Below are 13,611 nucleotides of genomic sequence, written 5' to 3'. Positions count from 1 at the left end.
AGTTTCGAGCACCGGTTTCTCGGATTAAAGAAGAAGGTGGCTTTGGGCTTACCTACCAAGTCGAGCCTATTTTCGAGATCCGCCATCTACCCAGATAAAAGATTACTGGTAAACTTGAAGTCTGTTCTCTTTAGGGTTTGCGACGCTAGGGTTTGAGTTTGAATTCGAATTCGATCGAAAAATGTTAAGAATAAATTATTTTTTCGTCCATTAAGAATGAATGGATTGATTGGAAAAAGAAACTGGCCGTCGGATTGTGGAGGAGGCGCGCAGTGGGGGAAAAAAGATGTGATGGTAGCTATTGGGAGAGATAGGCAGGTGGAAGAAGATGAGGAAAATGGGTTGGAGAGTGGGTTCTAATTTCTTTTCTTCTTTGTTATTTTGCTTTTGCAGATTTTAGAATTTTGCAATAGTTAAATTTTTGTTTTTGTAAAATCCACGTGGCACTATATTGTTGGACTTGTGGGTCCTATATATATGCCACATAAGCAAACTAACAGAATTATTGATAGAGTTCTAACGGAAGGGTAACATTGATGTGCGGCATTGAATGTCAAGGATCTGATTGATTGATTTTGAAACTTAATTAAGGACCAAAATGATGAGTTTGGTTAATCTCAATGATCATTTGTGATAAAAACCATTAAGTAAAATTCATCTATTTATAATACTCAAAATAAAACAAAACAAAAGTTAATAATTGTTAGCTAGATTTTTTTTGAGGAAAAAAGTACGATATTCATTAAAATGAAATGAAGCGTACAAATAAGAGGATAGCGATGCATACATGGACCTCGGTAAAAACCTTGTCGGGGCTTTAAATATGAAGTTAAAGAACCAAAATCGGTATTTAATCTTACACCCAATTTTATTGAAAAATAGATCTTATTTAGAGACTATTATCTAGTTTCATATAAATAAAATTAGGGTGGTGCTATCTACACACCCATTTTTACCGCTCACACACCCTTCTCAATTTCTGGTTATCGGATCGAATGAATTGAAGAAGATCAATGGACAAAAATTCAACAAGGGTGAGTGAGAGGTAAAATGGGATGTGTGAATAGCACTACCCTAAATTTAGCACACCACCTTTTAGCAATGGCTATCTAGCAGTGTACCCAAATGGGCAAATTAGGGTTTGACTATTCACCTATCTTATATATGTATAAGATTCTTATAAGACAACACTTAAATAGAAGAAAGGGTTCATTCATTCATTCATTTTTTGTTATTTACAACGTCGTTTCCTTCAAATGAACCTTTTTGCATAAAATCAACTTCAAAATCCAAAAGCAGCATACGATGTAGTAGGCTAGTAGCTTAAGGGAATACACAAGCATGACCGGGTTCTATGCCCTTGGATGTTGGACAAGTAGACAATATACAGTGGTCATGGTCTGCTGTACCCCACCAGGAAATGCTTACATTGTTTATGGTTAAACATATATATATAAGCACCCCCATGAAAGCCACTCCAGCATCTAGGGCAGCAGAAAGAACATAATTGTACCTCTGCCACCACTTCTTTCTGTATCTGAAAACAAAGTAATTGAAAACGATTCCGACCACAATCCAGCTGTTGAAGTTCACTGTTGTAGCTGGTGGCATCACAGCTGTTGCTCCGAAAAGCACTGGAAGGTTGATGTAGGCGATCCATTTCTGACTAGGGAAAGCTTTGTGCAACAACCATACCAAGACAGGTCCGAGTGCACCTACCAGGAAGAACCAGTTGAGTCCTCCGTAGAGTCCGAGAGAGCCGAAGATTCGTCTCGGTCCAACCAGACCCCAAATCACAGATGCAGTGAAGAAGACACTATCATTAGGACAAGTCCAAGGACTAGTGTCAGGGAGTAAGTCAGTATTGCATATGTTTTCCACTGTAGTTAGCAGCCACCATGCTGTCCCAATATTGACTGTTCCGGCTATTATAGTTCCTATGCACTTTATAATGGCAGGAAAAAGAAAATTATAAATTCATAGTAAAAAGATAGCAGCTTCTCATGCATCCCGGGTTAGAAACTTTCCCTCCACTAAATTATTGTAATATTTTTTAACCCTAAATTTAATAATAAAATTTAGAAAGAAAAACAAAAAATCAATATCCACATTCTTACTAGATTTGTATATGATACTATAGTTAATCACTTTCATTCAGAATTCAATACCACTTTTTTTTATTGGCAAATTTAATACCACTTTAAACACACGCATCTAATTCATGTTATAATATATTGTATGTGCATGTTGTGGAGAGTTGTTTTCTGATTAGATGGTACAAATTGGTTGTTCATATTATATATATATATATATATATATATATATATATGTGTGTATATATATATATATAGAATTGTTATTAGCACTCTAAAAAATCACATTCTATACTCCAAACTTTCTATATTGGGAAAGAAAAATACACTTGTGAGGAGTGTAGAATAAGATTTTTGGAGTGCCAATAACACTTCCCTATATATACAGGGTAAATGACAAAAAACTACCTCAACTATGGGTTTCACGACACTATCATACCTCATCTTTTAAAATTGACAATGTCATACCTCATCTTTAGAATTTGGTCAAATGTTATACCTTCTGTTAGCTTGGCCGTGAATTTCTCAGTTAAATGCTGATGTGGCTTGATTCAGAGTCCACTTTCTATTAAAAAAATTAATTAAATATTAACCAAATATTAAAAAATTAAAAACAAAAACAAAAATTAAAAACAAAAAAACACCCATCAACCTGTGTCCCCCCTCCCCAAAACCTAGATCCCCTTCTCCCCACTAGAAACCCTTCCCATCTGTTCCCCCCCCCCCCCCCCAACCTTCCTCCACCATCCACCCTCTTTCTCTCTCTCCCTCTCTTTCTCTCTCTCTCTCTCTCTCTCTCTCTTCTCTCTCTCTCTCTCTCTCTTTCTCTCTCTCTCTCTCTCTCTTTCTCTCTCTCTCTCTCTCTCTCTCTCTCTCTCTCTCTCTCTCTCTCACACATCTCTCTCTTCTCTCTCTCTGGGCAACATGCATCCCCAAAATCCCAAAACCCATTACAAATCTCAAAACCCAAAATCTCATCAAACCTCTCAAATTCGAAAAGGCGGCCGTGTTCGACTTCGACCTCACCTTTCCTATCCAGATGGTGCAAGGATTAGAGAGAGAGAAGGAGTTTCTCTGATTTGGTGGTGGGCTCGGGTGGGGAGAAGGGGTGTGTCTGATTTGGGAGTGGGCTTGGGTGGGGAAGATGAATTGGTTTTTTTTTTTTTTTTTGGTACATGAACAAGGACCAGCTCGAGGAGCCGCGGGTGAAGCCATCGTCGGCCTCCTTGGCATCGAAGAGGGTGGGTGGTGGAGGCAGGTTAGGGGGGGGATGAGTGGGAAGGGTTTCTGGGTTTTGGGATTTTAGGGATGCAGGTTGCAGGGTAAGAGAAGAGAGAGAGAGAGAGAGGGTGGTGGAGGTAGGTTAAGGGGGGACGGGTGAGGAAGGATTTGTAGATGTGGATCCCCCAAGTTTATATAAAAAAATATTTTTTAATATTTATTTATTAAAAAAATATTTAATTATTTTTAAATCCAATTAGATTAATGAGTGGGTCTTGTCTCTAGCCACGTCAGCACTTAACAGAGAAATTAACAGAAAAACTGACGGAAGTCTGACATTGGCACAAATTCATAAGATGAGATATGAAATTGTCATTTTTAAAAGATGAGGTATGATAGTATCGTTCGACCCATAGTTAAAGTAGTTTTGTGTAATTTACCCATATATATTATAATATTACAAGCTAATTGAGGTCATTTAGTTTGAATAACTGGAATACATTAATATTAAGTTAGGTACTAACTATAATTCAAAGAATAAGATATGAGTTACATTTTTAACTAATTTATAGTGTGATCGTATCCAATAACTAAAATGTAAAGGGAGAAGAATATAAACATACCTGAACTACGAACATGGAGATGGGAGGAATCTTCATGTAATGACCTAACTTAAAATCACTCAAAAATGAAATTGCCTGTGACATACTTATGTATCCATAAGTTTTGAAGCATACATTGGCTATCGGATATCCAGGTAGTATCAAACCCATGACGTACTCCGTGATGATGTTTAGTCCTGGTGTCTAAAAAAATTAGAAAAGAGATAAGATTCTTAGAGATTCATGATCTTAAACTATCAATTATAGATATGGGGTGTGTGACACTCACCATTTAAACATCTGCACTCCAAATCGAATAGCTTAACATTATTTTTCAAGTAATGCTATTTATAGACACACTAATAAATAGACCAGGTTGCCGCAATCTCTAATGTATATGGGTCTCAACCAAGTGTGACCGAAAGGAGGAGGTTCAAGAGTTGCAAACTTACCACATTTGTTGTGGCAGTTATTATGCTGATTGGAAGTGTGAAAATCAATGCAATTCCTGCTGCAAAAACGAGTCCCCACCATGGCATTTGCACCTCATCCTTCATGAAAATGCACAATGCTAGAGAGAATACGAACGACACCACAAGCAAAACATGAAACCACCAGCTGGGTATGTCCCTGTATTTCCTCATTAATTTGGTGTGTATATCTATCTTTCCACTATATGACGATTGGTATCGTTCATATATGTCCCTGTTAGAAGAATATCATTCATATTACTGCCACAATAATAACTAGTAACATTTTATTACCCAGAAATAAATAAATTTTTTATTTTCTTAACAAAATAAATAAAAAATTGTTGAAAGTTTGAATTCAACAGAAGCATAGGGAACCTTGTATGTCCGTATAAGAAGCTAAATTACTCCTCATTGTACTAATTCATCTTATGGTGAAACATCAACTTTAAAAAAAAATTAGATTAACATTTTTATAAATAAATTATTAATTATAATTAAGCATTAAAATTGAATTTGGATTTTGATCTTTTACTTAGGTACGTTATATATATGAACATGTTATGCAGGTACAAAAGGAGACGTATGTACATTCGTTGGTACATTTTACCTATCCTTAGTGTACCTACAAATAAATATGAACTTACAAATGCACCTATATATGAATATACTCAAAATAATATGCCTAATTCAAGTTCCAAAATCAAAATTCAATCTCATACTTTGGCTCAAGTAATTAGACAATCATATCTCAAGATGAAAATCAAAATCATGCCTACATATAGAAAACAAAAATAGAACAAGGGATGGGTTCCACGTACAATGACAAGGTACATTTTTATTAGAAATTGTTTCAGCGTGTTAGTTTGTGTGTGTCTATTTGTGTGTAATAGTATTTAAAAAATAAATAAATAAAACACACACACAGAGTAAACTTGAAGTCATGCAAAGTATTCACTATCACGCACCTTCCATTGAATAGAGCCACATGTGTGAGGGTTGATATAACAGCAGCAAAACCAAGCCCATATGTTAGGGCAAAGAATACACTCAAGTTTATGTATCCTTGTTTTTCATAGGCAGGCATGTCAATCTGAAACTGGTCATTCACAATCCCTTTGACATTATATATTTGGCCGTCGGAATCAAACAAGTGCGAAGAGAAGATTGCAAAATTCTTTGCGTTGTACAAGTTGAGCCTCCAGTAGGCAATCGGAATGATGACATACATGACGACGATGTATCCGACGGTGACGTTGGCAATGGCAAAGAAGGGGCTGATCAATGGGCTCCCCAAGTAAGAGGATATGACCGACCAATCTAGGGTAAATGACCCAAGGCCAAGTCCACGGTAGCCTGAGCCGATTTGCTGAGCTCTTATGGACTTAGGGTAAATCCAACAAATCCATGAAATTATTGAGAGAGTTGTGAAGAGGTAGCCCGGCACTGCGTACCAAGAGAAGCTGCATACCAGTGCTATCAAAAAGAATTTCCCTCTGGACATTCGATTTTTGTCTTTCTCATGCAGAGCCCTTCATGTTCATGCATATTGTACGCAAATCAAAGTCAAATATCCATTCATAAATATGTATTGTCTTAAAACTGAAATAAAATACATTGATATTGCAAGATTAATATTTTGCTTCCTTAATTAGGTTAATTGTTTTAAAGGAATATGAACATCAATTAGGAGCTGAAGTAAATATATATATGCATAAACTAGCTGGCTACAAATTTATATACAATTTTTTTAGTAAGATATAACAGTGTATTTATACTAAAGAATAGATGATTTGGGTTTAAACCATAGTGGGTCAAGCATAGTAAATTAGTGTAAAAAATTGTCGTTCATGAAAGTTAAACCTAAAACCTACTTAAAGTACAAGTTGAGAAAAATACAACTTAAGTACAAATTGACAGGAATACCACAAACAAAAAATAAACTAGGGAGCCACATGTTGTAAATCTCGATTCATAGATCATTCTTGTAAAAATTCAATTCAATCCAAACCTTTGCCCATTCAATTGTCACGATGAAATTTCAATGTTTCTTAGACCACAATGTTTGTCTATTTTTTTAACTCAATTAGATGCCTCAAATATTTCCGATTTGGCTAATATTTTGCAAGGATGATCTATGAGGTGCTACTTAAAAAATAGACGGTTTAAATCATTGAAATTTGGTATCCTTTGTGCCCCACAACTAATCCCCATTTAAAAAAATGGAGATCTCTTACCTTAAAAGCTATATATATATATATATATATATATATTGTTAACTTTAGGTACTACCACTAATTAATATACTTATTACATTACCAGTATATTTAAACATTACAAACATATAATTTTTTTTATCCTATAAATTGTTAATCAATAATGGAGTACATATCAAAAAAATTTAAAAATACAAAATTCCTTTTCTTGCTAGACTCGTATTGAATGATTTGAATCACTGATTTTCAAAGTTGAAGTCACAAATTCATTTTTTATATGACACAGCTATCATTTTTATTAACCACACACAACACCAAAAAATAAAAATAAAAATACATATTCTAGGGATCTTTGTAGATTTGTAGTACGACTTTATCCCATTAATTTACATAAATTATATTCTTGTGACAAATAATTCATACAACTAGTTGTTTCATCATATAATATGTAGTTGTGGTGCAAAAATATAGTCTCTTTAATATCTTTGGTTTCCATTACATGTCAATCCATTATGAATGTATGTACCAAATTAATTTGTAAACTCTTTATTTTCATAGAATTATTATGAAAATATAGCAAATTGTATACACATATGTTATAACCTTGCAAAGCATTTTCCTTGAGTATATTTTTCTAAGGAAATGAGTTGTGCACAATTATTTTCTCTTTCACATTCTTGGTGCATTTTTTGCGTTTGATTTAACGAATGCAAGAATTAAACATGATTCTGCAGGAATAAAAAGTATGGAGATATATATATATATATATATACACACATATATACACATATATATATATATGTGTGTGTGTGTGTGTGTGTGTGTGTGTGTGTGTGTGTGTGGATGGAATACCAATTTGTGAATCTGTCTCACAGAGAATTGAAATTACAATTTCGTTTTAGAGTAATGTTGTTCTTACCATATTATTATATCATAATTTCTATACCACCTTATGTGGCAGCTTACTTGGACATGCCACATCTTTAGTTTTAGTTTTATTATTAGAGTAATGCTATTTATACCATAATTTTATACCACATTTTCATACCACCTTAGGTGGCATCTAATGTGGACAGCCACATCATTTGAAAATTTTGAAAAAGCCAAGGAAAGGAAGGAAAAAAACTCCTCGTATACCACAATGATCATTTAATTAACTAGTTTTTCTTAATTATTAGTTTATTAAATAATGAACTAAATTTAAAAATTTGATTAATTCAAATGATGTAGTTGTCCACATCAAATGCCATCTAAGGTGGTATAGAAATGTGGTACAAAAACATGGTATGAATAGCATTACTCTTATTATAGCATTACTCTTTAATATCTTTTATTAATTCTATCAGATTGAAGGTTATGGGGTCACTGTTCTTGAAAAATCCTTAGATTTATGCTGCAGTTGCTCGCCAATTATTGAAATTAATTATGCTTTTTTTTTTTTTTTTCCTTTCGCAATTGGCCTTTTGTTTTTGTTTTTTGTTTTTTTAATGTTCTTTGATCTATTTGTTCTGGAAAAGAGGAGGAAGGAGGATGAAGAAGCACAAGACAATTAGAGGAACTTTAAGGAGGGATAGAGGAGATTGGGATGACGAAAAGAGTATTTGAGGACGACTGGATGAGGGATGCAAGAATATGAGAATTGAAGTGTTTTAATTCAATCTAATATATGTTTCCAAACAAAAACTAATTAAAATTAATAAAATTTATATGGAAATCCAAGTATGTTGTAATTAAGTGAGGTGGCATGTCTAACTCAGCCGCCACATAAGGTGGTATAAGATTATGGTATAACAATATGGTAAGAATAACATTATTGTTCGTTTTATGGTAAATTACCTGAACAAAGAAACCTGAACGAGACTACTAGGCCACCACATCCCCGCCGGATCCACCACGTACTTTCTGATAATACCAGCCCACCCATACCCCAATACCTGCAGTACTTATTTACCATAAATTTAGCATTTACACTAGTACAAAAAAGGCTTTGCACGACGCAGGACCTTCGTAGCGCAAAGTCAAAAAACGTCGTGCAAAAATTAGCCCAACGGATGTTCGTCGCGCATTCACCGTTGCGCCAAGTGCGTGAAAGCAGGGTTTGCGCGACGCAGAAGTGATCTACGTTGCGCAAAACCACTTTGCGCGACGAATGTCCTGCGTCGCGCAAAACAACTTTGCGCAACCTAGGTCCTGTGTCGCGCAAAACAACTTTGCGCAACTAAGAACCTGGGTCGCGCAAAGTGGTTTTGCGCAACGCAGATCACTTCTTCGTCGCGCAAACCCTTTTTTTTTTTTTTTTTTTTGGCCAAAGAATTTTTTTTATTTAATTTTTAATAAATATTGTAATGAAATTCTAAACAATAATTATTAAACCAAGAAAAAGTATTTAATTATAAAATATATAAAAATGTACCTGCGTCGCGCAAAACAACTTTGCGCAACTAAGAACCTGGGTCGCGCAAAGTGGTTTTGCGCAACGCAGATCACTTCTTCGTCGCGCAAACCCTTTGTTTTTTTTTTTTGGCCAAAGAATTTTTTTTATTTAATTTTTAATAAATATTGTAATGAAATTCTAAACAATAATTATTAAACCAAGAAAAAGTATTTAATTATAAAATATATAAAAATGTACACACAAGATGTCCAAACACAAAAAAACAACTACTAGTCTTCTAGGATACATCATGCTACTGGGTATCAGCTGGGTGAAGTGGCTGGGAAGTTGAAGGTGGAGCAACATCACGTGTTGGCATCGGGATCTGGAGGCCGGACATCGCTAAGGCTTGTACAATCATACTCATCCTCTCGTCCTGGGCCTTAATGTACTCGCCCTGGGCCGCAAGCTGACCTTTTAGGGTTGTCACTTCCTCCTTCAAGGCATTGACCTCTCCTGTGGACGATCTGGAAGAGGAGGCACCCGTCTCACGAACCCCCGCCTTCCCCATACATCGAACAATCTTGCCATAACGACGACCCAACTTCTGATCCAAGACCTCAGTCACGATCTGAATATCTGCATCCTCGGGTACATTGACGTCCTCGATCGGGGTCTCCGGGGGAAGCTGCGATGTTGCTTCTTGGAGAACAGCAGTGGACTTTTCCACCATAACATTAAGTAAAAAAAATCATTAAGTAAATTTTATTAGTCAATAATAAAAAATAAAATGTATAAAATTTAAAAATTAATATACTTTTACCTGACGTCGTGCCTCAAGCCTATACGAAAAGGGCTTTGAACCGGAATGGTGGAGAAGTGTCTTTGAGTCCCGAGCTTTCTTGCCAGCAATAGATTTCTTCTGTTAAACATACAATATAAATGTTAGTGCGATTATTTGAATGAAATTATTAAAAAAAAACTTAAAAAAAAATAACAAAAACAGTAAATTATTATTAAAGTATTATGTACATACCACAAATTTGATATAATTGATTCAACTTCATAAATCTGCAAAGAAGCAAAGAGAATGAAAAGAGTGAATAAGCATGTTTCTACAAATTAAAGTCGATTGCAAGAGGGAAATCAAAACTAAAGAGTGAATTAAATACTGAAAAGAGGGAAAACAAAACTAAAGAGAGGAAAAATCGTAAAAACCAAAGAAAAAGATGGAGAAATAAAACCTTGAGGTCCTGAAAAAAATCATTGTCTTCTTCCTTTGTGCAAGGGGGATCGATAGTGGAGAGGAAGTTCGGGAGAAGAAAGTGAGGAGGGAAAGAGGGAAAGAGGGAAAGAAGGAAAGAAAAAGGGAAAGAGGGAAAGAAAAAGGGAAAAAGGGAAGAAGGAAAGAGGTTTATACGGGAGGGAAAAAGGGAAAGAAAGAGGGAAAAAGGGAAGAGGGAAAGAGGTTTATACGGGAGGGAAAGAGGGAAAGAAAGAGGGAAAAAGGGAAGAGGGAAATAAAGAGGGAAAGAGGGAAAACCTAGTTACAGGGAAACAGGAAAACTGGGGTTTTTACGGGAAGGAGGGAAATGATGGACGGCATAAAAAAAAAAGAGGTAGCAATGATGATGTTGGGAAGCAATGATGAAGGTAAAGAAAAAAAAAAATAGGTGGATTTAGTTAAACATGTGGAACTAATTTCTTTTTAGTTAGAGGTGAATTTGAAGCCATGGAAGAGTTATAATAAGTTTTTGTTGTATAATTAAATTTCAAGAGTCCGAATCACTTAATCTACAGGCTGTAGAAGAAGAGACATGAAGATGATATCTTTCCGAATTGGAGTCCTCTGGCACGTTGTTTTCAAAGAACCGACAGAGTTTCCATGGATTTTAATCATGGCATATCCTAATCATGCTAATGGATTTGCATGGCTTATGCTTAACCAAGTGTCAATCCGCTTTTCTTTTGCACTTATTTTTCTAAGTTGTAAAGTATATATTAATTATTCTGTCATTGTTAAAGAATCACAATTTAAATTATTAAATAAGAGTGGTATATGTTGATTAAGCTGTAGAGTCCGTCAATGTGCTATAAATAAAGTTGATTAATTAGGTTTAGGATAAACCTTGACTTGACGAGATTCCATGAAAAAAGCATGTGCATTAAAAAAAAAAAAAAAAATAAATAAATAAAAGAATGTAACTTTCACAAAGGTTGTTTGCTTGAAGCCCCACTACGTGGCAAAACTCTTGGAGCGGAAGGCATCAGAGCAGAAGGCATTGAAGCGGAAGGCATCGGAGCGGAAGGCATCGGATATAGAGCATTCGAGGCCTCAATACTTGGACAAATGCTGGATGACCCAGGAAAAAGGTGCCTCTGGAGATAAGCCGAAAACCTTTGACGGTCACTTTGAATCCGACCTTCGGATTCTTGCAGCTCATCAAGCTTCCTCTTCATGCCCGTCGAATAGTTGTTTGCAAGCACGTGCAAACTTCTATTCTCATGCTTAAGCAGTTTGATCTCTTGCTTGAGACTTTCCACCTCTGCCATCAATGATTCCACCTGACGGGAGCGGGCAAGTAGGCGTTGGCCCATATTGGACACAGAGCTCGCACACTGAACACTAAGTGCGAGGGACTCTTGAACGGCCAACTCATCGGACCGTCCTGACAGCAGCCTACTATCTTTTGGAGTGAGGAGGTTCCTAGCTACTATTGTAGCTGTTGTGGCGTCCTGGATCACGGAGTCTTCACCTGTAAGGGGACCGTTAGAAGATAGGAAAGAAGGGCGCCATACATTACCTTGACGCGGCGCGCCCGTATCACTGCTGAGACTTAATTCTAAGCTAAGGTTTGATGGGTTTGCCATTTTTTCAAAGTGTTCAAAGAGAAGGGGTGGATGAAATTAATTCTCAAAGGGCCGGAGTCGATTTTCAAGAATGGGAATTCTTCAGAGTGTGTTTGTTGTGGTGATAGATAACTCTATAAAATGCCAAGGCGATGCGTCCACCTATTCAGAGAGCCGGATTTTCCTCCGCAAATCACGTGAAGCTTTGTCAAAAGAGCCGCACCCGTGACTACTTTTGCCATGCAGAAATCGAAGAGCCGTTCGTTCAGAAATCGAAGAGCCGTTCGTTCAGAAATCGAAGAGCCGTTCGTTCGACAAGGGTAAAAGAACAGTACCACCACTTTCTATTCAGAAAATCCCTATATCTGTCGACCTTCGTCTCTTATGGCAAGGCAGACTTGAAGAAAATGCCCACCAACTCTCCCTCACCTCTGAGGGCGCACTCCCAGCAAAGCCTTTTGAAATACTCAAATTGTACTAGTGTTAATTAACACTCTCTCTCTCCCACAAGTGTGCTTAATATTGTAGTTCATTACGAGTAATTTCTGCATGCATGCATGCATTACGTACGTACCTGTGTTGTAATCACAAGTGCCCAACTTGCAAAGAAGGATATCTTCCTACCGTAAAACGCTTTGATTATATTCACAATACCAACCGCATACGCCGGTCCGTTCCCAAACCCAGATCCGGCGTTTGCAAATATCGAAATCAGCACGTGCTCTTTTATGTTAAATTCTCCCGGGTTCAACGAGAATGACTTCCCACCAATCCAAAACTTTCTCCTCGGTAGCGTCCTAGCCATGAACCTCCCGATCGGCAGACTTGCCACCTGCACGGAAATCATTGATATCACGAGCGGCTCCGTGCGGTACGAGAAGAAGGTGTTGAGGAATGAGAGGAGGAAGCACGAGAATATGCCTATAGTCCACATACGGAACGTCCATACAGGGAGGGAACTGTCGTCTTGGTTGGAGACCGTTAGACGGACCTGCTCGACCGATGACACGTCATCACCGTTCTTGTCCTCCTCCTCGATCTCGGTTATAGCATCGGCCTCCACTTCTAAGGCGGTGGCTGGGGTGTCCATGGGGAAGAGAGAGAGGGAGGGAGAGTAGAGAGGTTTTTTTGAAAGGTGAATGTATGTGTGTCAAGGGTTTGGATGTTGAACGTATGAATTGAAATGAAGGATTTTTATAAGTGTTTTTACAGTTTGTTTACAATTTTATGATTTTGGATTTTTTGTCATCGACATTTCGTTGCCGGCCGGGTACGGCAGGTGGAATTGGAGGTATTGACAAGACATGCATAGAAGCGTGTTGTGCTGATTGCAAAATTAATTAAATTGGTTTGATGTGGACAATATCGATGCTTTATTAATCTATGATTAAGGTATACTAAGGAAGCTAACAAAGATATTAATATTGAGTTATTTATTATATATTTCTTTATGCATGGTTCCTTTTTAGAAGAAAAATGAAGCAAACTAAATTAATGAATATACCTGCTCTGACCGAAATCATTGGAGATGATTCTTTACTACAATTTGGTGACGGAACTTTAGGACATCCTTGGGGAAATGCACCGGTGCCGTAGCTAATCGAGTAGCTCTAGAAGTATGTGTACAAGCTTGTAATGAGGGACGTGATCTTGCTCGTGAGGGTAATGAAATTATTCGTGAGGCTAGTAAATGGAGTCCTGAACTAGATGTTGCTTGTGAAGTATGGAAGGAGATCAAAATTCGAATTCGAAGCAATGAATTTTGTAATCGAGTAATTACTTACT

At 36.7% G+C, this 13,611-nt stretch overlaps 2 protein-coding genes across 2 annotated transcripts; both read right to left on the bottom strand.

Moving 5' to 3' along the window:
- Positions 1-1,224: 1,224 nt before the first annotated feature.
- Positions 1,225-12,990, bottom strand: LOC137717176 (oligopeptide transporter 2-like). The gene is made up of 6 exons (XM_068456478.2): positions 12,401-12,990; positions 8,439-8,536; positions 5,355-5,918; positions 4,369-4,621; positions 3,938-4,120; positions 1,225-1,944 (listed from the first exon to the last, which is right to left on the bottom strand). Exons 1-6 carry the CDS (start codon positions 12,914-12,916, stop codon positions 1,324-1,326), a joined length of 2,235 nt encoding a protein of 744 aa, XP_068312579.2. The 5' UTR covers positions 12,917-12,990; the 3' UTR covers positions 1,225-1,323.
- Positions 9,186-9,777, bottom strand: LOC148694610 (uncharacterized). Its single transcript, XM_088698391.1, has one exon. The coding sequence runs from the start codon at positions 9,707-9,709 to the stop codon at positions 9,290-9,292; it is 420 nt and encodes a 139-aa protein (XP_088554517.1). The 5' UTR covers positions 9,710-9,777; the 3' UTR covers positions 9,186-9,289.
- Positions 12,991-13,611: the final 621 nt, after the last annotated feature.

Source organism: Pyrus communis, chromosome 8 (genome assembly GCF_041283825.1).
Source record: "Pyrus communis isolate YQ-2024b chromosome 8, ASM4128382v1, whole genome shotgun sequence".
Classification (NCBI taxonomy): Eukaryota; Viridiplantae; Streptophyta; class Magnoliopsida; order Rosales; family Rosaceae; genus Pyrus; species Pyrus communis.
This window is presented reverse-complemented; position numbering and strand designations above follow the sequence as displayed.

What these genes read in the sequence shown, in the direction of transcription:
- LOC148694610 (XM_088698391.1), bottom strand. Translation starts at nt 9,709, where the DNA reads ATGGTGGAAAAGTCCACTGCTGTTCTCCAAGAAGCAACATCGCAGCTT.
- LOC137717176 (XM_068456478.2), bottom strand. Translation starts at nt 12,916, where the DNA reads ATGGACACCCCAGCCACCGCCTTAGAAGTGGAGGCCGATGCTATAACC. An exon ending in GTTCAGGTTTCTTTGTTCAG is followed by an intron (nt 5,919 to 8,438) that starts GTAATTTACCAT and finishes ATGAACATGAAG; the next exon opens with GGCTCTGCATGAGAAAGACA. An exon ending in TCTCCATGTTCGTAGTTCAG is followed by an intron (nt 1,945 to 3,937) that starts GTATGTTTATAT and finishes GCCATTATAAAG; the next exon opens with TGCATAGGAACTATAATAGC.